Source organism: Notechis scutatus, chromosome 4 (assembly GCF_049901735.1).
Source record: "Notechis scutatus isolate UNSWTSFEM ecotype Mainland chromosome 4, rNotScu1.2, whole genome shotgun sequence".
Classification (NCBI taxonomy): Eukaryota; Metazoa; Chordata; class Lepidosauria; order Squamata; family Elapidae; genus Notechis; species Notechis scutatus.
Genome location: NC_142012.1, coordinates 807,264 through 827,217, shown reverse-complemented (window position 1 = coordinate 827,217; position 19,954 = coordinate 807,264). Strand labels below are relative to the sequence as shown.

Here is a 19,954-nt window from a genome sequence, read left to right as displayed (position 1 = left end):
GAGTTAAGATTACTGCAAGAGTCTGCAGAGTGTTTCCCGGAGGCCTGGCAAGCGGCCATCGACAGGCACAGAGAGATCAACGACACTGACGTACCGTTCGTAAGAGACAAGCCAAAAGCCAAAAAAAGGAAAGGAAAAAAAAAAAAACCGAAACGGCGCCTTGCCAGCAATCGACCACCTATAAGCCAAAGCCAGACACCGCAGTGGCTTCCGACTTTGGACGCTGACGCTTAAGCAAGGAAGTGGGAACGAGCTTTCCTAGGCGGACGAAGGTCGAACGACTCCAAAGACAGGGACTGGGTGCTGTAACCCCCCCGGGAAGGTATCTTGATGAATGGAATTGTGCCCCGCCTTACGACTTTTCTTACCACAGTTGTTAAGTGAATCAAGGCAGTTGTTAAGTTAGTAACACGGTTGTTAAATGAACCTGGCTTCGCCCTTGGCTTGGCTTATCAGAAGAGAGAAGGGAGATAGATAGGTAGATAGGTAGAAGAGAGGGAGAGACAGAGACAGAGAGGGAGAGAGAAAAATCGAGGGAGGGAGAAAGAGAGAACATAGATAGATAGACAGATAGACAGATAGACAGATAGACAGATAGACAGATAGACAGATAGATAGATAGATAGATAGATAGATAGATAGATAGATAGATAGATAGATAGATAGACAGACAGACAGACAGACAGACAGACAGACAGAGTTAGATGATGGATGGATGGATGGATGGATGGATGGATAGATCGATAGGAGAGAGAAAGAGGGAGAGAAAAATAGAGGGAGGGAAGGAGGGAGAGAGAGGGAGGGAGAGAGGGGAGAAAGAGGGAAAGAGATAGAGAAAGAGAAAGGGAGAGAGAAAGAGGGAGAGAGGGAGAGAGGAAGGGAGGGAGAGGGAGGGAAAGAGGGGGAGACAGAGAGAGAAGGAGGGAGAGAAAGAGAGGGAGAGAGATAGGGAGAGAGAGAGAGATAAGGATAGGGAGAGAGGGAGGGAGAGAGACAAAGAGAGGGAGAGAGATAGGGAGAGAGAGAAAGAGAGGGATAGGGAGGGAGGGAGAGATTTCTCACCTCTGCTTTGTCCGTCCAAAACAGAGATTTTGGAGATACCGAGCATCGTCTCGTCAGGGGTTTTGTGACCCTTCGGATAAGGAGCTTCTCCATTCTCAGCTGTGACAAAGATTTCGGCAGAATAGGTGGTCTTCTCCGGGCTTTCGGTTGTGATTTGAGTGATGGCATCCGAAGACCTCCATTCGGTTTGGGAAGAAGCCGTAGCCTTCAAGTGGTCCCTTGCACTCGAACTCCGAGTCCCGGCGTCTGTTGGAGACGGGGCTACGTCACCATCTCGGCTTGCCCGGGGCTCTTGAGCATGTGGTAGGGCTGGTCTAGCCCCCTTCGGAACCTCTTGAGAGGATGCCTCTCGGGGGAAGTAGAAGGGTCCTTGAGTCTTTCGCTTAGGTTCTATGGGCTTGGAGGTAGCTTCTAAGGACAGACCGGGAACACCTGAAGAGGTTGGCTTAGGAACCTCGACCTCTCTCCCTTCTGGACCAATATCCACCGGTCCCGAGAGGTCTAATTCCACGCGCTTTGGAGAGAGAGTAAGGTGGACACCAGAAAGGGCTTTCCTGGTGGGCGACGTAGGAGACACCGGTACAGCTGTGGAAAGACAATCGAGGGAAGCCGACTGTAACAAAGTACTCCCACTGCCTCCACTTCTGGGCTTGTGTAAATATGAATCAGAAGTAGACAAATCTTCTCTTCGCCGCGTCTTTTCTTTGCCTTCGGGAAAAAGGGGCTCAGGAGCGCTTCCTGCCTCAGTTGGCGAGCAATTCTGGGGACGCACCTCACCCGTCTTAGGTGGAGGCGACACCACCGACCTTTCCATTTTAGATCCGTTGGCGTAAATATTATCCAGCGTTTTCGCATATCGCCTCTGCTCGGCAAGACCTGGATCGGAAGCTTGCTTGTCCTCACGGACCTGGCGAACGAGGTCCTTCAGCTCGGCACCTCTTCTTGGGGATCCCTCCAGGGAAGGACCCAGACCTTCTTGACGAGGGTCGTCCCTGGCCACCTTGGTAGACCCAAAGGGAGGAGATGCAACGTCCTTCTCTGAAGCGCGAGTGGAAGCGACGCCGGCGGAAGGGCGAGCTTGGTAACTTGGCAGCTGTGAGCCACCCAACTTCTGGCATTCCCGGTTCACGGACCGGGTTTCCAAAGATACGGGATCGCGAGGGGGAACGTCGGCAAGGAGAGTCCGGGGAGGGCGGGAAGCGGGAGAAGGCGACCTCCTCCGAGATGCGAAGGTGATAGAGGTAATTTGAATGGCTGCTTCGACGGAGGTGCTGCTCTCGGACAGATCCAATGGGGCTGCTACATTCCCGTCCTCTTTCGCGGGGGCCTTCGAGGCCCCTTGGAAATGCATGTCCAAGGGAAGGTGAGAATTGGCTTTGGAGTCCAAGGCGTTACCGGGAGGTGGCTGCCGTTGGCCGGAGACAGGAATCTGGGCACCGTGGGAGAGTTCGACCTCCGGCTCGGCTGTTAAGGCGCCATCCGCCGCAGGCTCCATGTTTTCCCCGGAGAACTCGGCCAGCTGCAAACCGTATTTCTGAAGGGCCGTTTGCAGGTCGTGGTCTCTTGGCTTCTGCAAGGAGCCCGGTTCTACCGTTGCAGCCGGGTTGGAGTTTGGAAGTCTCTGGAAGCTGCTTCTCCACTGCTGGTTCTATTCAGGATTCAAAAAGGAAGAGGTTCACAAGGGGCAGATAATAACACCAGAGGACGGTGGGTTTAAATAGGAGCTTTTAATGCCCATCTGTCAGAATGAAGAGTGGGGTGAGGAATTTTTCATTTACCTCCTAATTCTCAGAGAAATAGAGATTTTTGGGGATGTTATGAGCGACTTTGGTCTAGTGGTAAAGGCACCAGGCTAGAAAGCGGGTAACTCTGTCAGAGTATATTCATGAACTGGCATAGAGCTTGGTAACAAGGTCAGCCAATGAAAAGGCATAGCAACTAAGTCAGCCAATGAATAGGCATAGCAACTAAGTCAGCCAATGAGGACTGTTCTTGGAAACTGAAACTAGAAGTAGCCTAGGCGTGGCAGCTATGTTAAGCTCTGCAACTTTGCAGCTATGTTAGAGTTTAACACAGAGTCCGTCTCTTGAAAATGAAACTGCTTCTCTCCTCTGCTTGCCTGCTGAACTAAAGGGAAACTGAGGTCTGTTTCTTGAGCTGAAGCTGGGTTGCTGTTCTGCTCTGCACTTGTAACACGTCTGCTGAAGTTACTTGCAACCGGCTTTCGTTTGAGTTTGCTCCGTGTTGGAGGAATCTACAACTGGTTTGCAAAATCTACTTATTATGTTTATAAAGATGCTAAATGAAGCATCAGCCATCTGTGTTTATTTTTCTGGCGCTGAATTAACGCTGCAAAACTCTGAATACTCTGGGCTGATCACCAGAAGACGGTGAGTTCTAATCCCATTTTAGGCCTGAAAGCCAACTGGGTGACTTTGGGCCAATCACTAGGAGATGGGGAGTTCTAGTCCCGCCTTAGACATGAAAGCCAGCTGGGTGACTTTGGGCCAATCACCAGGAGAAGGTGAGTTCTAGTCCCGCCTTAGGCATGGAGGCCAACTGGGTGACTTTGGGCCAATCACCAGGAGATGGTGAGTTCTAGTCCCGCCTTAGACATGAAAGCCAACTGGGTGACTTTGGGCCAATCACCAGGAGACGGTGAGTTCTAATCCCGCCTTAGACATGAAAGCCAGCTGGGTGACTTTGGGCCAATCACCAGGAGAAGGTGAGTTCTAATCCCGCCTTAGACATGAAAGCCAGCTGGGTGACTTTGGGCCAATCACCAGGAGACGGTGAGTTCTAGTCCCGCCTTAGACATGAAAGCCAACTGGGTGACTTTGGGCCAATCACCAGGAGACGGTGAGTTCTAATCCTGCCTTAGACATGAAAGGAACAAGGTGTGCTGGATATTTGCCACCTTGAGTTTTTTGTAAAAATAATAAAGGCGAGATACAAATTAAATAAATATTGATGATGACAGAAAGTATCCCCATTTAAATCCTCTCCAGGAATCCTAAGGACTTGTAGAAGTAGATATTTATCCTCTGGGGATTGGTGGTCAATTCAGCTTTCTTTCTGGGGACGGAATTGTGAAGAGATGCCATCAGGCCGCCAAATCAAAAAGGAAGAAACAAAAAAAATAAACTGTAAAGATGGTGAAGAGCTGCGTAAAACCGGTGTGGCTAGGTAGTTGTTTTAATTCTCACCAGTTATGTGCCATATTCTAAAAAAAAATAAACCAAAGGTTTCCAACGGTTGCTTGCTTTCCAAAAAGAATAGTATAACCGCCAAGCGATTAACACACATCGAATGCGTAAAGATAAAAACAAAAACAAATCAATAAGAAGCGAAGGGAAAACAAAAAAGCAGTCACAAAGGACGCTACAAAATAGAACGATTATGTGAACTGAAGACTGGAAGGCAATTGGGCTTGGCAGGTTTCCCGGGAGACAACACAAGGCGAGGGCTGCACAACTGAAATCATTTCTTTACACCTTACGTGCCAGGAGAGCGGTGCTGGTGGTGAGTCATGCATAGAAAACAGATTTCATTCACCTGCCAAAGCTGATGATAAATAAAGATGTTGAGGTGTTGTTATTAATTCTTTCGATTGGGTTTGACATTTTTCTCAGCAGGAAGTGAGTTTGGGAAGGCCCAGGCACCCAATTTCTCTCTGCAGCCCTTCAAAAACAATCTGTCTGCCTGCCTGCCTGTCTGCTTATTCATCTATCTGTCCATCCATCCATCCTTTTCATCCACCCATCCATCCTTTTCATCCATCCACCCATCTTGATAGCTATCAATATCAATCTCTCTCTAATTATCCATCCATCCACCTACCTACTTACCTAATCTTCCTGTATGTCCATCCATCCATCCTTTTCATCCGTCCATCCATCCTTTTCATCCGTCCATCCATCCTTTTCATCCGTCCATCCATCCTTTTCATCCATCCATCCATCCTTTTCATCCATCCATCCATCCTTTTCATCCATCCATCCATCCTTTTCATCCGTCCATCCATCCTTTTCATCCGTCCATCCATCCTTTTCATCCATCCATCCATCCTTTTCATCCATCCATCCATCCTTTTCATCCATCCATCCATCCTTTTCATCCATCCATCCATCCTTTTCATCCGTCCATCCATCCTTTTCATCCATCTATCCATCCTTTTCATCCATCCATCTTGATATCTATAATATCTATATCAAGCTCTCTCTAATTATCCATCCATCCATCCACCTACCTATCTAATCTTCCTGTCTGTCCATCCATCCATCTTTATATCTATCTCAATTATCTATCTATCTATCTATCTATCTTATCTATCTATCTTATCTATCTATCTATCTATCTATCTATCTATCTATCTATCTATCTATCTATCTATCTATCTATCTATCTATCTATCTATCTACCTATCTATCTTATCTATCTACCTAACTACCTACCTACCTAAGGTGGTATTCAGCAGGTTCTGACCAGTTCTGGAGAACCGGCAGTGGAAATTTAGAGTAGTTCTGGAGAAACAGCCAATCCCACCTCTGACTGACCCCGCCAACCCCATCTCTTCTCTGCCTCCTATTGAGTCCCAGCTGATCGGCTGGGTCTTCTTTGGTTGCCCTGCACAGGAGACTGGAGCTGGAAAGCAGGTTAGTGGGATGGGGAGGGAATGGAAATGTTGCAGTATCCTTCCCCCTGCCACACCCACCAAGCCACGCCCACAGGACCAGTAGTAAAAAAATTTGAAGCCCACTACTGCTACCTAATCTTCCTACCTGTCCATCCATCAATCTTGATATCTATCTCAATATCTCTCAGTATCTATCCTACCTACCTACCCACCTTCCTTCCTACCTGTCTATCCACCCATACATCCATTTATCTACCTACCTACCCATCTAAAATAATAATAGAAAAGGTGCAGTCCTCTTATGAAAAAGAATCTTCCAATGTAATTTGGGGGAGAAAGGAAGAGGTGACATTTCTTTTGCAAGCTTTTTTTCCCCCCGGTGGATGTGACATATCCAAGACGGTATCAGGACTGGTTGTTACCAAATAATCTTTTACTGAATCTTTGCAAGGGCGGGAAGTGATAAAAACAATTCTAGCCTCCGACTTGCGCCTATTAAACCAGAAATCAAAATAAGGGTCAGAATCTCAGGTGAGGTTTCTTTTTCTTTCAAGTCAAGGAAAGGAAAGGGCTCCATGCAAATAGCTTTGAATATCTGCAAATCAACAACCGATTATTACATTTCTTTGGAGAAACAGATCTGTACCTGCTAATTTTACAGAGGTAGGAAAATTCTGATCTAAATCAGAAAGCTTCCAGCAACACTGGCATGTCTGGGATTTCATTTCCTTTCTGAAAGGCCCATCTAAAGAACTCAGGAGCCCACTGTCACCCCGTGGGAGTTATTCCTTTCCTTAGACTTTCTTCTTAATAACAGAAAATAGCTGTGACAAGATCAGAGGTGAACGGAGACCAGAGAAACAGGCATCCAGCAGAAAACTAGATATTAAAAAAAAAAAAACCAATCTTCATTTTTCTGAATTTTAATATTCAGCTTTAATATGAACCTGTTAGCCTTTCAGGAAGGGAGGGAGGGGGGGGAAAAGAGGAAGGGAGGAAATGAGAAAGGAAGGTGAGGGAGGGAGGAGTGGGAAGGAGGCAGGGAGGGAGAAAGGAAGGGAGGGAGGGAGGGGAGGGAGGGAGGAAGGAAGAAGGAAGGAAGGAAGGAAGGAAGGAAGGAAGGGAGGGGAGGGAGGGAGGGAGGAGGGAGGGAGGAAGGAAGGATACAAAGCAATCAATGTTGCCTCCACTTGCTTTGTGTGGAGCTGCCCAAGGGGTAGGCAACATCTGGCCACTTTCTCAAAGAAAAGCGAGAACCACATCGATCAAACACAGATTGGGCAGCCGTCAGTCAAAGAGCAAGAAAGCTCTTCTTCAGAAGCATGAAGAGGTTCCCATGCTGGATAGATCCACCTCCTATGACAGGGAATTTCTGCTATCAATTAAAAAGAGGAAGGAGGAAGGAGGAAGGAGAAGAAGGAGGAGAAGGAGAAGGAGAAGGAGAAGGAGAAGGAGAAGGAGAAGGAGAAGAAGAAGAAGAAGAAGAAGAAGAAGAAGAAGAAGAAGAAGAGGAAGAGGAGGAGGAGGAGGAGGAGGAGGAGGAGGAGGAGAGGAGGAGGAGGAGGAGGAGGAGGAGGAGGAGGAAGAAGAAGAAGAAGAAGAAGGAAGGGAAGGGAAGGAAGGAAGGAAGGAAGGAGAAGGAGAAGGAGAAGGAGAAGGAGAAGGAGGAGGAGAAGGAGAAGGAGAAGGAGGAAGGAGAAGGAGAAGGAGAAGGAAGAAGAAGAAGAAGAAGAAGAAGAAGAAGAAGAAGAAGAAGAAGAAGAAGAAGAAGAAGAAGAAGAAGAAGAAGAAGAAGAAGAAGAAGAAGAAGAGAAGAAAGGGAGCATTCATGTGCCTGCTTCGAAACACGCCAGAAAACCACACACCAGGAAGCTCACCCCTGGGCCAGCCCAAGCGTCGCAGCCGTCCTGAGCTCAGGCTGGAAACAGACAAGACCCACATCAGAAGAGATGCTATGAATGGTACCGTTTCTTTAAGCAGAACTTCACAAGAGTTTATCAGATGGGAATTTCATCTCACTAAGAGTCTCGTTATTGGGAAGACATTAGTGTAAACTTCCTCGCCCCCTTTTATTACTTAGAAAATGGCTGATGAGAAAAGTTTCCTGCAGGCAAAAACGTATTGATTAGTCCAGGTCTCAAGGCTTTTGTAATTGTCGTCCTCCCCCCTCAAGTTTGGAGTTTTACCTCCAGATGTTCAGTTTCTCCAGAAGTTGAAAGCTGCTCTCGCTTCATCCGTTCTAACATCTGCCTGTCTTCTTCGGTCAGTTCAGGAATGAAGTATTGAGGCTCCGTAGCCAGTTTTAGTTTCACCCAGGCTGTGAGAGGGAGAGAGGCACAAGGAGAGAGAGAAAGGGAAAGAGAGAGTGAGGCAGAGAGGGAAAGAGGCAGAAGGAGAGAGAAAAGGAGAGAGAGAGAGAGAGAGAGAGAGAGAAAGAAGGGAAAGGAAGAGACGGAGAGGCAGAGGGAGCAAGGGAAGAGGGAAGGAGACGGAAAGAGAGCGAGGGAGAGAAAGGGAGGAGAGAAAAGGAGAGAAAGGGAGGAAGGGAAAGGAAGAGACGGAGAGGCAGAGGGAGCAAGGGAAGAGGGAAGGAGACGGAAAGAGAGCGAGGGGAGAGAAAGGAGGAGAGAGAAAAAGGAGAGAAAGGGAGGAAGGGAAAGGAAGAGACGGAGAGGCAGAGGGAGCAAGGGAAGAGGGAAGGAGACGGAAAGAGAGCGAGGAGAAAAAGGGAGGAGAGAAAAGGAGAGAGAGAGGAGGAAGGGAAAGGAAGAGACGGAAAGGCAGAGGGAGCAAAGGAAGAGGGAAGGAGACGGAAAGAGAGCGAGGGAGAGAAAGGGAGGAGAGAAAAGGAGAGAGAGGGAGGAAGGGAAAGGAAGAGACGGAGAGGCAGAGGGAGCAAGGGAAGAGGGAAGGAGACGGAAAGAGAGCGAGGGAGAGAAAGGGAGAAAAGGAGAGAAAGGGAGGAAGGGAAAGGAAGAGACGGAGAGGCAGAGGGAGCAACGGTAGCAGGTTTGCTCTCAGGAAATCAGTTGTGTTTTGTAAACGGATTACTAATTACTGAAAATATCAATTATACAACCCTCTGACGTAGCAACTCTCGTGGGACATAATTGTCCTTAACAGCAAACGAGTCTTTCCACCGAAGCTCCGGAAATCCTTTGCCTCTCCTTCGTTTCCAAGTACAATTGAAAAGAAAAAATAATCTGGCATGGTCGGGTTGGACCCAATTAAACAAGGGATACTAAGGCTCTGCACAAAATTCTAGTCTGCCTCAGGAACAAAATCGCCAGGAGATGGTGAGTCTGTCTTGGGTGACTCTCTGGCCCAATCGCCAGGAGATGGTGAGTTCTAGTTCCGCCTTAAGCATGAAAGGTGGCTGGGTGACTTTGGGCCAATCACCAGGAGACGGTGAGTTCTAGTCCTGCCTTAGGCATGAAAGCTGGCTGGGTGACTTTGGGCCAATCACCAGGAGACGGTGAGTTCTAGTCCTGCCTTAGGCATGAAAGCTGGCTGGGTGACTTTGGGCCAATCACCAGGAGATGGTGAGTTCTAGTCCTGCCTTAAGCATGAAAGATGGCTGGGTGACTTTGGGCCAATCACCAGGAGACGGTGAGTTCTAGTCCTGCCTTAAGCATGAAAGCTGGCTGGGTGACTTTGGGCCAATCACCAGGAGACGGTGAGTTCTAGTCCTGCCTTAGGCATGAAAGCTGGCTGCGTGTGACTTTGGGCCAATCACCAGGAGATGGTGGGTTCTAGTCCCAACCCAGGCATGCAAACCAACTGGGTGACAACAAAATCTCTCCCTCTCCCTCCCTCTCTCTCTTTCTTTGTGTCTGTCTCTCTCTGTGTCTCTCTGTCTCTCTCTCTGAGACCAGCCCCCCTCACAGGGTTGTTGTTGTGGGGAAAATAGCAGGAGGAAGGTGTGTTGGATATGTTCACCACCTTGAGATATGTGTAAAAAGTAATAAAGGTGGCTTACAAATGTATAAAATAAATAAAATGTGGCAGATAAAGGTGATCAATAAATCACACAACGTGGAGCATCCTTACCGCGGGCTTTTTCTTCTTCTTCCTCGACGCTCCGGAGTATCTGAGTTGCATGCAGCACAGGCTGCTCCTCTTCCAGGAGGGTTTGGACCCGTATCGCCAACGAGTCCATACTGCTCCCGTTATTGCTTCCTTGGGCACCGACGCCCCCTCTGCTGAACGCTGAGCCGGTGCCCGAAACAGAGGGCTCTTTCGCACTGGACCCATCGCGCTCCTCCATCCGAGGCGTTCTGTGCATCGCAGGATGTCCATACTGGAGGAGTGTCTTCACTCTGAGGCCCAGAGAGTCCACGCTGCTACTGTCGGCGCTTTCCTGCGAGCCGCCCATCTCTTTCGGATGACTTCCGTTTGCTTTCTGCTCGACTCGCGGGAAGCCTCTCAAGAGTTTAGACACGTCGTCCGTATTGGAAACGGACTGGATCCCTTGGAGGGTTGGAGAAGAAGGGCTTGCTTGACTATCTGTAGACCTGCCTGTTGGAATGGGGAGATTCCAATTCACAGCCGTCCTGGGGCAACCTTCGGGATCGGATCGCGCAATGGGTTGCATCCTCCCGCGGTCTTCGTTCGCTCTCTGGGATCCCGGCTTGAGCTCTTGAGATACCGCTGGCTCCTCGGCGAAGAAGTCCACCCTCTGCAGATCTTCCCATTTTAAGCTACCGGTTATCTCCTGCTTGTCCATGCCCTCATCCCATGACCAGCCTCTTTGAATGCCTAGCGTGCTTCTCTGGATCGATCCAGGATCTCCGGATAAATCGTCGCGGTCGATTGGTTTTAGCGAACCGGAAGAAGAAGAGAGGGATAAACGAGATCTGAATTTTGTACTGGAAGGTCTGGAGTCAACCTCCGCTGGAAGCTTCTGGCTCTCTTCTGGGATGTTTGACCTTGTGAAGGAATCGTCTCTCTCTCCACCAGGAATTGTGCCCGAAGATCGGATTCCTTCGCTTGCAGGCTTCTCATCACGGTCCTGAGACGAAGACCCGGATTTTACTCGACTCGCGCCGAGTTTGGTCGGGTCTAAATTGTCCTCTGGCGACGCCAGACGTGTTGTGGATCTTTCCAAGCTGGAGGGAGATCCTGGGATGACTTGAGTCTCTTCGGTTGAAACGGGAGCAGGCAGGGACTCGGGAACAGAGGTGGTGCGCGGGGGTGTGACAGCACGAGGTTTCCAGGGAGAGCCGCTCGGCTGGAGATCACTGGTGTGTTGCGGAGAAGGCTTGGCGGGTTGTGACGAGTCAGAGACAACGGTCGATCCTGCCAGAGAGGGCCCACCCAGCAGCGAAGAGTCGAAGGTCAACTGCGTAGCGTCTTTCGGAGAGTGCGAGTCTTTGGAAAGAAAATTAAAGGGATGTCAGGTTGTCTGATTAGGGTCGATTCCAGAGGTAGTATTATTTGGAGTATTTGGGAGAACTGGCCAATCCCACCTCTGACTGGCCCCGCCAACCCCATCTCTTGCCTGTCTCCCATTGAGTCCCAGCTGATCGGCTGGGTCTCCTTTGGTTGCCCTGCACAGGAGAAGGGAGCTGGAAAGCAGGTTAGTGGGGAGGGGAAGGAAGGGGGATTTTGCTGTAACCTTCCCCTGCCATGGCCACCCCACAGAACCGGTAGTAAAAAAAATTTGTATCCCACCACCGCTCTGGAGTTATGGTGAGCTTCTTGAGCCCGGCCTGGGCACCCCCAAATTTGCACATAAGGCTATCCTGGTTCTGTCCCAGTGGTGCTTTTTCCAAAAGGCAACCGGACTTTCTTGCTTTATTTTTCTGAAAACGTGTTGCTTCTCATCCGAGAAGCTTCTTCCGTTCTTCTCCAGTTCGACCTGAAGAAGCTTCTTGGATGAGAAGCAAAAGGTCTTCAAGGAACAACCCCCCCAAGAAGGTCTAGTTTCCTTTGGGAAAAAAACATCTTTGGGTCAACTCGGACCTGAAGGATTGGAGAGTCTTCTCGGACATCTGCAGGTTCTCTTTAACCTCGATTGAACCTGGGTTTGTGCAGATCACCTTTGGCACAAGGTCCTCAAAGGGTGATGTCCAGAGGTGGTATATTCAGCAGGTTTGGACCGGTTCTGGAGAACCGGTAGCGGAAATCTTGAGTAGTTTGGAGAACCGGCAAGTACCACCTCTGACTGGCCCTGCCAACCCCATCTCTTCTCTGCCTCCCAGCTGATCGTCTGGGTCTCCTTTGGTTGCCCTGCCCAGGAGAATGGAGCTGGAAAGCAGGCTAGTCGAGTGGGGAGGGAAGGGGGATTTTGCAGTAACCTTCCCCTGCCACGCCCACCAAGCCACGCCCACCAAGCCATCCCCACAGAACAGGTAATAAAAAAATTTGAATCCCACCAGAGGTCGATTCCCCTCAAAAGTGGTTGTCAGACAACAAAACAAGCACAGTCGGTTGCCGACAGTTCTTCGAAAGAGACAAAATCGCTCCAGATGTGTCGGATAACCATCAACATGTGAACATCAACGGCTATCACAGGGAGTCCTTGACTTACAACCATTCATTTAATGGCCGTTCAAAGTTACAACGGCACTGGAAAAAGTGACCTGGGAACGTATTTCACGCTTACGACTGCTGTGGCCTCCTTGTGGTCAGGAGGTCAAATTTCAGACTGTTGCACGACTGACTCGTATTTACGACAGGCGCAGCGTCCCCGGGGGTGGGGGGTGTGTGTCGCGTGATCCCCTTTTGCGACCTTCTAATAAGGAAAGTCACCTGGGGGAGCCAGATTCACTTGAGAACAGGGTTATTGATTTGATAATTGCAGTGATCCACTTGGCAACAGAGAAGAACGGTCGTAAAATGGGGCAAAGCTCACTTAGCAACTATCTTGACTAGCGACAGAAATTTTGGGCTCAACTGCGGTTGTAAGTCGAGGACCACCTGTTATATGTAAACAGCAGTGAGAAACTTGGTATATGGTATACTATACAGGATATAGCATATATAGTATATAATATATAGCACACAGAACACAGTATATAATATGTAGAATATAGTATCAACCTTATTAACTCTCAAGGCTTTTTTTTCTGTTAGATATTCAAAATGGACTGTGATTAATATGTGTGTATGTGTGTATGTGTATGTATGTGTACATGTGTGTATGTGTGTGTATGTATACATAGACACGCACATGCACACACGCACAAAGATTGATACCTATGCTTCACTACGAAACTATGTGATCGGGTTTAGTTTTGGGGGAGGAAAATAAGGAGAAAAAAAATTCCGCCTCTGCCTACCAGCATCCATCGGTATTCATCTGGCTAGCGTCCTGTCAGTGTGTGAGTTGAGGGCTGTTTGGAAACTGAAACAGTATTTGCTGTGTGAGCAAGGAGACAGCAAGGAGCCTGGGCGTGGCTTAGCTCAACTGTTCTGTCCTAAAGCTGCTTGGTGCTGCTGTGAAACTAAAACTGAAACTCCTCTGCTTGTGTTTTGCCTTTGGAAGGGATTTCTTTTCAGGTGGGGAGGGGGAGTAGAACTCCTTAGCATCAGAGCGTGTTAATAATAATAATAATATAGGAAATGCTCTAAATGCTCTGAGGATCCTTTGGAAAAATCCTTTCTTAGTGAGCACCTAGAAGCCAAGAGGAACATAGGTGCCAAATTTCAAGTTTGCAGGCTTTGCGGTTCTGGAGGTTTTGTGATGATGCGTGAGAGGTATTTCTATTTTGTATGTATGTATGTATGTATGTATGTATGTATGTATGTATGTATGTATGTATGTATGTATGTAATATATATTATTAAGTGTTGTACCTGATGATTATTGACTCTTTATGAATGTATCTTTTATTTTATGGACACTGAGAGCATTTGCACCAAAGACAAATTCCTTGTGTGTCCAACCACACTTGGCCAATAAAGAATTCTATTCTATTTTATTTTATTATATTCTGTTCTGTTCTGTTCTGTTCTGTTCTGTTCCGTTCCATTCCCATTCCATTCCCATTCCTATTCCCATTCCCAGGTCTAGGTCTAGTCTATTCCATATAGCATCTGTATGGGTGTATGTATGGGTGTGTGTGTATGTGTATACACACACAGAGAGAGACATTCTTTTGAGAGCAGGCATCAGAATTTCATTTTTAATGTGTGTACAGAAAAAGTGACTATAAAGGTCATATCTTATATGCACAAAGATGGAAACAATATTCATTCATTCTTCCATTTTTTTTCCTGCCCAACTCAACCCACCTGCCAGATCAACCTAATCCCCTCCGGTGAAGCCCAAGACAAGTTTCCCCAGCGTACCTTCCGAGAGGTGCAGGCAGAATAAATCCGACGATGCTTTCAACGTCCGGAGATCCGTCGGAGAGAATTCAATTTCTCGTATGGGTCCCCGAGGCACGAACGGAGTCAGAATCGAAGAAGGCGACTGATCAATGCCCAGGTTGTGGAGGTACACCTGGGTGGGAGACAGGGAGGCCGTGAAGGTGCCGAAGAAGCAAGCTAACAAGACGGGTTTGGCCTTGGGCGACATTCAGTTCAACATCTGACACCCCCAAACACCATCATTTCACAAGGGAGGACAAAAGAGGCACATGGGAGGAAAAAACAGCAAGTGACGTTGAAAGAGGACTTTGAATGCCTGTAGTCCTCGACTTACGGACATAAGTTGAGTCTAAAATTCCTGTCGCTAAGTGTTCTGACCCAAACCCTTTTCTAGTAAGACAAGCAATCATCAAAGGGAACAGAAACCTTTTAATGAGTCTTACGAATCGCCGGTTAAAAGGCTGCTGCAAACTAATTAACTTTGATAAGCACAAACCCTGCCAAAAGTTTGCGAGGCTGCCAAGAATCACAGATGAGAAATATTTCACAACACAAGAGTCTTCAAATACCAAATTAAGATACTGTAATGTCCACGAGGCTGAGTTTCAAAACGTCTTTGCTTCCTGCGAAGAACGTCTGATTCACAGCTGGCTTTTAACTTCTTGAAGGAGGGGCCATCACCTTGCAGCCTTACTCCCGAATCGCCCGTGCTGCTGCAGCTGCTCTTTCCTATGAGCTCATGCGCACTTGGCACAGGCTCCTCGGGAATTTCCTCATCACTGCTGCCAGCCCCCACAATCTCTGAAGGCAGTACTCCACTCCCTGATGGTCCTGGCCCCTCATCTGAGTCCTCGCTCTCCTCAGCCCTCCACACTTGCTGCCGGCGAACCACAACACTAAGCAAGACAGTTGCTAAGTGAGCTTGGGCCCATTTTTACGACCTTACTTGCCAAAGCTGTTCAGGGAATCCCTGCTGTTGTTAAATGAATAACAGGGTCATTAAGGGAATCCGGCTTCAACCTTGACTTTGCTTGTCAGAAGGTCGCAAAAAGGGGATCATGTGACCCCGGGATGCTGTGACCGTCATAAATAGGAATCAGTTGTTATGCGTCTGAATTTGGATCACATGACCCGGGGGGGGGGGGGGAAATATGCAATGGTCGTTAAGTGTGAAGACTAGTCGTAAGTCCCCTTTTCAGGGCTGTTGTAAGTTCGAATGGTCACTAAGTGAAGTGGTGTACTCTATGGGGATTTTATTTCTGAGGGCTCTCTGTCTTTAGACAGTCATACCTAAGGAGGCCTCTGGTGGCCCACAGACACAGGTATTCCTCAACTTACTTCATTTAGTGACTGTTCGATGTTACAACGGTACTGACAGCTGGCTGGGGGACTTTGGGCCAATCACCAAGAGATGGTGAGTTCTACACTCTTCTTAGGCATGAAAGAAGATTGGGTGACTTTGGGCCAATCACCATGTGACTGTGAGTTCTAGTCCCGCCTTAGGCATGAAAGCTGGCTGGGTGACTTTGGACCAATCACCAGGAGACGGTGAGTTCTAGTCCCGCCTTAGGCATAAAAGCCAGTTGGGTGACTTTAGGCCAATCACCAGGAGACGGTGAGTTCTAGTCCCGCCTTAGGCATAAAAGCCAGTTGGGTGACTTTAGGCCAATCACCAGGAGACGGTGAGTTCTAGTCCCGCCTTAGGCATAAAAGCCAGTTGGGTGACTTTAGGCCAATCACCAGGAGACGGTGAGTTCTAGTCCCACCTTAGGCATAAAAGCCAGTTGGGTGACTTTAGGCCAATCACCAGGAGACGGTGAGTTCTAGTCCCGCCTTAGGCATAAAAGCCAGTTGGGTGACTTTGGGCCAATCACCAAGAGACGGTGAGTTCTAGTCCCGCCTTAGGCATAAAAGCCAGTTGGGTGACTTTAGGCCAATCACCAGGAGACGGTGAGTTCTAGTCCCGCCTTAGGCATAAAAGCCAGTTGGGTGACTTTAGGCCAATCACCAGGAGACGGTGAGTTCTAGTCCCGCCTTAGGCATAAAAGCCAGTTGGGTGACTTTAGGCCAATCACCAGGAGACGGTGAGTTCTAGTCCCGCCTTAGGCATAAAAGCCAGTTGGGTGACTTTAGGAGACAGTGAGTTCTAGTCCAGTCGTAGGCATGAAAGTCAGCTGGGTAATTTTGGCCCAATCACTAGGAGACAGTGAGTTCTAGTCCCGCCTTACCCCTTAAAGAATAAAAGAAGAATAAAAAGAGGACTGTGATGAACCTTACCGGTATTCTCTCATCTATATTGAGCTCGCTGTAATTGGAAGCTTGCAATTCATCTTCCAAACTGCTCTGCAACTTGTTCAAAGCCGGAGAAGATCTGGAAGACTGTCTGGACGACACCCTCAAATCCGTACAGCTGTCCGTTCTGGAATCGGTCCCTTGGTTTAAATGATCCGGGGAAAGCTCTCGAAAATAATCCATCCTCGTTTGACTGGCACGAAACCCGCAGCCCGACAATTCTCTCGTCTTCTCTTGGGGGCCACCCAATATTTCTTTGCTCCCCTCAAGCGAGCTGGTTTCCCCTCGCAGGAGCTCGGCCACCCTTCTGCTCCTAATTAGGGGGTCCGAATGGCTCCCCGTACTAACACTTTCCTCGTCACTGGAGACCGTTACAAAGACGGGCACAGCTTTGTAACGTCGGTGAAGGGCGGCTTCCTCCGCCGCGACCGTCGGCTTGAGCCGAGAGTCCGTTGAAACGTTGGCGCAGACGTCCGCTCGCTGAAGAGCATCATTGGGTCTGGTTTCGCTCCCGATGTCTGTCCTCGAAATCTCGCGGCTGAGGGCGCTCACCGAGGTTTCCGACTGCGAGCGGGTAAAGGGCAAGGCAGGCGGAGGAACCTCTTTTTGAGAGCTGTGAAGATCGATCATGGAGCTCGGCCCATAAAAAGAGGCAGCCTTGAGGTCAGCTAGACTCTGCTGCTTGAGCAGGATGCGGTTCAAGGAATCGGCGATTGCGCTGTAGGCCTTCCGCATGGGGGAGACGCCCCTAGAGCCAGGTACAGGTGTACCCAAACCTGGTACTGCTGACACGTCAGGCAGTTTCTCAGCCGAAGAGCTCAGGTGCCACGCTCCCACCTTCTCCATGAAATTCAGAGAAGGCATGGACTGAATCCGGCCTTTCAGAGGCTGCAGAATGGTAAAACCGTCGCTTCTTTTCATTTTGTAAGCCCGGGGCACCATGCGACATATCACTCTCCTTTGTGGGAAACGAGCAAGGGTTTCCACGAGGCTCCACCGTCGAAGAATTGCGCGCATTGGCATGCGAGGTCTTTGACATCTCTTCGTGCAAGCAAGAAAGAGGATGTTGGAATCCTGATCGGGACGGGAATGCCGTGCCGGGCGCGTCGCAGTTCAAGCTTCTGGTTGCCCAAAAACCGGGGGTGGAATGATGAATCGGGTGAGCCAGATGTGCAACGAAGGACGCCTCGTCAAAAGGAGAGATTCCCGTATTTCTGGGCTCTCTCTCTACGTTCCCGTCAGAGAGTGTGAGTTCGTTTTGGCTCACGCTGGTTAGGATGGCTTTCATGGTGTCCGTCCGCTCCCTGACATCTGCGGCTGTCGGGACTGGCTGGAAGGATGACGAAGCATGAGGTTTATTCCCGACCACAGCCGGTGTAAATTTTTGTTGGTCTTCTTCGGCCCCACTTTGAAACTTCTCGCCCGCCCGCTGGTGAGTCGGCGCCAGAGATCTTTCGGGAATCACGGAAGAATCCAGCGAACTAAACGGATGAGCTCCGGAGGACACCAAGGCGGGAGAAAAGTTGTCCGAGAAAGCTCCCGGATCGCTGGCACGTCTCCAGGGCTTCCCTGCTGCCTCTGTCAATGGCCGGGGCAACTCGGGGGGAGGAGTGGTTTGGCCTTTCGACTGGCGCGGTTCTAGCATCAGTTTGGGCGCGCTTTCCGACAGATCCGTGTTCACCGTCAGCCGTTGAAGCACATTTTCTCCCGGATCCTTTCCCAAGCCGCTTTTACCAGAAGAGCCTTCGGAAGATAAGAAGCCGCCGTGCTTGGGTAAGCCCATCTCATCGTCCAGCAAGTCGAGGAGGAGAGGAGGGGCTGGCAGGCTGTTGTCCGAAAGGAACAAATCCTGGCTGGGCATAGCTCTCCAACTTTCGTCCGGAAGACGCTGCGTGGCCAGGGGTTGGTTTGGTGGAAGCGGCCGCCGTGAAGTCTCCTCCTTGGGGTCCAGGGTTTTGGCACGAAGGTCAGCGTGAAGCATTGGCCAATTCTCCGACTGGGCAGGTACGGGCAAATCAGGAAAAATCAGAGAGTGTTGCGATAAGCAGCTGCCCAGGGTGGTGTTGTTTGGAGCCGTGAGGCTGAAAGCCAGGGGATGCTGGGAGAGGGATGCCTCCTGGGAGGATTCTGGGCCAACATCTTGGGATGCCAGTTGCACGGTTTGGCCGATGGCAAATGTGCCAAGGGTCTCTCGGCGGCTGTGGTGGAAACATCCGGAGTTGCCCTGGAAACGGAAGGAGGAAAAAAAGAGCCTGTATTACAGTCCAACAACAACGTCAAAGGGAAATCGTTTCTGGACCCCCCCAGGCTACAAGGTTTAGGTGGAGGGGGGTCCTTGGTGCTCTCTGAGCTTGGTGGTTTTCTTTGCAGATGTTCTGTGACCCAACTAGGTCACATCTTTTGTGCTAAGAGGGAATGGGGAGGAGGAGGAGGGGTAGGAGGAGGTCTGTGGGGTCCTTGGTGCTCTCTGACCTTGCTGAATTTCTTGCAGACGTTTCATGACCCAATCAGGTAATACCATCAATGCTAGAAGGAGTGGGGTTTACGAGGAGGAGGAGGAGGAGGAGGAGGAGGAGGAGGAGGAGGAGGAGGAGGAGGAGGAGGAGGAGGAGGAGGAGGAGGAGGAGGAGGAGGAGGAGGAGGAGGAGGAGGGCTGGGAGGTCCTTGGTGCTCTCTGCGCTTGGTTTTCTTCCAGACGTTTCATTACCAAAATAACTAACATCATCAGTGCTAGAAGGGAGTGGTTTTCCTCTCCATTTATACATTGTCCTGTCAATATTATTGAGAGTATTCTTGATAGTTCCTTGGTGGTGACAGGCAACCACTGTATACAAACAGAGAGCAAACCCTACTGCCTTCTAACACTGATGATGTTCCCTACTTGGGTCATGAAACGCCTGCAAGAAAGCCACCCAGCTCAGAGAGCTCCAGAGACCCCAGAGCTACACATCTTCTCTTCCTGCTGGTAAGCCATGATCTAGAAAGGATTTAAACCTAGCCAAACGGTTAGACCAAACCAGACCATCCTTTGTCTGAAGCCAAACAGGTTGGGGGGAGTTTAGCCTTACCTCAAGGGAGCAAAATCCAAGCCTGTCGCCCGAAAGACGGTCTCGTTGAAGAAAGTCTGGCCTTGAGTGGCGTTTGTCGTCAGCAGTGGGAGGTTGGGAGAAAGTTGGCTATCCGCCATCTCTGCAAAGATCACAATTACCAGGATGACCAAAGGAAACGGCCCAACTTGCTAATCAACACAACTTAAAACAGATGCTCCTTGGCTAACAACTGTTCCTTTAGTAAACCGTATGAAGCTACAGCATCGCGGAAGGAAAAAAGGGACTTAGGACCGTTTTTCACATTTACGACCGTTGCAGGATCCTCAGGGTCACGGGATCAAAATTCAAACGCTTGGCAACAGGCTCGTATTTATGACGGTCGCAGTGTCGCAGGGTCACCTGATCCCCTTGGGCAACCTGCTGGCGAACAAAGTCAACCGGGAGGCTACAACGGTCGTTAAGTGTGAAAAACGGTCGTAAGTCGCTTTTTTGGCAGTGTCCGTTCGAGCGGTCCCTAAATGAATGTTAAATGGAGGACTGTCTTTACTACATAGCCCAGGTGGGAAGGACCATCCAAACCCTCAAGTGATCCCCAACT

General features: G+C 49.4%; 1 protein-coding gene across 1 annotated transcript in view; it reads right to left on the bottom strand.

Moving 5' to 3' along the window:
- ALMS1 (ALMS1 centrosome and basal body associated protein) overlaps positions 1-19,954 on the bottom strand; it is a 76,164-nt gene that overhangs the window by 37,069 nt on the left and 19,141 nt on the right. Inside the window, 8 exon segments of the mRNA XM_087962634.1 lie at positions 1,063-2,710; positions 7,885-8,015; positions 9,749-11,068; positions 13,994-14,147; positions 16,292-17,204; positions 17,236-18,502; positions 18,505-18,530; positions 19,375-19,495. Coding sequence (XP_087818760.1) covers positions 1,063-2,710; positions 7,885-8,015; positions 9,749-11,068; positions 13,994-14,147; positions 16,292-17,204; positions 17,236-18,502; positions 18,505-18,530; positions 19,375-19,495 — 5,580 coding nt within the window.